This window comes from Cebus imitator, unplaced genomic scaffold, assembly GCF_001604975.1.
Source record: "Cebus imitator isolate Cc_AM_T3 unplaced genomic scaffold, Cebus_imitator-1.0 Scaffold297, whole genome shotgun sequence".
In the NCBI taxonomy this organism is placed as follows: Eukaryota; Metazoa; Chordata; class Mammalia; order Primates; family Cebidae; genus Cebus; species Cebus imitator.
This window is the reverse complement of record NW_016107612.1, coordinates 1,631,464-1,633,393: the sequence shown is the minus strand read 5'-3', so window position 1 is coordinate 1,633,393 and position 1,930 is coordinate 1,631,464. Positions and strand designations below refer to the sequence as shown.

The window sequence follows — 1,930 nt, the reverse complement described above, 5'->3', positions numbered from 1 at the left end:
AAAAAAAAAAAAAAAAAAACAAGATTGGTCTATTTCAACATCAAGTTCCCATTTAATACACACTTAAGACATGAGCTTTCCTTCTAGAGATTGACCATTGAGAAGGCAGTACTGCTGACATAGATCCTGCCTGCTTATAAATCATAATGGTTGGTAATCTCCACTTAAAAAGAGTAAATTTTCCCCATTGTGGTTCAGATGACGAGTTCCAGTTATTACAGAGAAATTTCATGGACAAGTACTACCTGGAGTTTGAAGACACAGAGGAGAATAAACTCACCTACACACCTATTTTTAATGAATACGTAAGTAGATTCCTATGTCTCCTACCAGGAGGTCAGAGTTTTTTTTTTAATTTAAATTTAGAATCAAAAGACATTGAAATTTTCTGCCTTTTAAAATATGCCACTAGTACATTGCCAGGAATCCTCATAAGAATCTGGTTTAAGTTCATTTTCCTCTGCACAGCCTTTGGGGCCATTTTCCAAAAGGCTTTTAGGCAAATATTTGATTAGCTCATTGGCTCCTTATTTAAAAGAAGTTTGAGCTGGGCTTGGTAGCGGACTTGTAGTGCCAGCTATTTGGGAGGCTGAGGTGGAAGAATCACTTGAGCTCAGGAGTTTGAGACCAGCCTGGGCAACACAGAAAGACCTCTCTCTCAAAAAAAAATAAATAAAGATAACAAAATAGGTTTGGCTTATCATAATCCTGCTTTCAGTCACAGTACATGAGTTCTTCATACCTTTCTGCATGCATTTGACAAACCTTCTTGCTTTCACACATTCTTTCTTTCTTCTGTATAATCCAGTCAGATATGTACGACTGTTAAGTAAAAGTGAAAACTGAGTCCAAGATCACTAATTAGTTGGTGGAAAAACCAAGACTGGAACCCAGGAACCTCAGCTTGTCACCCCTGGGTCTCTACACTTTAACCTGAGGTCTCTTGCAGCCCCCTGGGATTCTGTCATCTAAGAATCCATTTCAGCCTCCAGGACTTTATTTTCTTAACACAGAAACGTGGCATAAACAATGAAACCTGCCCAGAAAGAACTTGTGACTGCCTCCATGTCTCTGTTTGCACAGATGCCATCTACCCAGGAAGCAAAGCCCCCAGTTATCGCACCCAGCACTGGGTTGTGGGTGTGGGCATGGTGCTCCTCGCTGTCTCTACCTGTATCAGGGCATCCGCCCTGTTACAGCATCATTACCAGCTAGTGCTTCTCTTCCACACCAGGCTGAGTACTTCTCCAGGACAGAAGCTGTGTTTTGGTCCTCTTTGGTGTCCTTGGCACTCAGTGTAGATTGTGGCACACAGAATAGGACTTCAGGAAATGTTTGAAGGGCTGGAGGGCAGGCTTTATAAGTCTTGTTTTCCCAAAGTGTGGTCTCACCAAAATCTTTTCTACTGTTGCAGATTTCTCTGGTAGAAAAATACATTGAAGAACAGCTGCTGGAGCGGATTCCTGGATTTAACATGGCAGCTTTCACCACAACATTACAGTGAGTTGAGCTTGACTGACGTTTGTGTTTTGTTTTGTTCTCACTTTCTTCCTTGCCTAGGCTGACCAAAAGACCCTACTTGTTTTGTTTATTTTCCTGTGCATGCCCTTGTGGTTAGGTCCTGTGTAGGAAGCCCTCAAACCTTTTAATGAAATCTTGAAAAGACCAGGCACAGTGCTCACGCCTGTATTCCCAGTGCTTTGGGAGGCCAAGGGAGGAGGATCACTTGAGCCCAGGAGTTGAAGACCAGCCTGTGCAACATAGTGAGGCCCAACTCTACAAAAAACAAATTAGTCAGGTGTGGTGTTGCACACCTGTGGGCCTAGCTACTCAGGAGGCTGGGGCTGGAGGATCCTTTGAGCCCAGGAGTTCAAGTGAGCTATAATGGAACCTCTGTGCTCCTGCCTGGGTGACAGAGAAGACCCAGTCT

The 1,930-nt window shown here is 43.3% G+C and overlaps 1 protein-coding gene across 2 annotated transcripts in view; it reads left to right on the top strand.

Moving 5' to 3' along the window:
* The window catches only part of LOC108285441 (ADP ribosylation factor like GTPase 2 binding protein), a 7,547-nt gene that overhangs the window by 3,066 nt on the left and 2,551 nt on the right, over nucleotides 1-1,930 (top strand). For both annotated transcript variants that reach the window (XM_037729298.1, XM_037729297.1), the window contains exons 3-4: nucleotides 199-305; nucleotides 1,415-1,500. In XM_037729298.1, coding sequence (XP_037585226.1) covers nucleotides 199-305; nucleotides 1,415-1,500 — 193 coding nt within the window. The remainder of the gene's footprint in view (nucleotides 1-198; nucleotides 306-1,414; nucleotides 1,501-1,930) is intronic.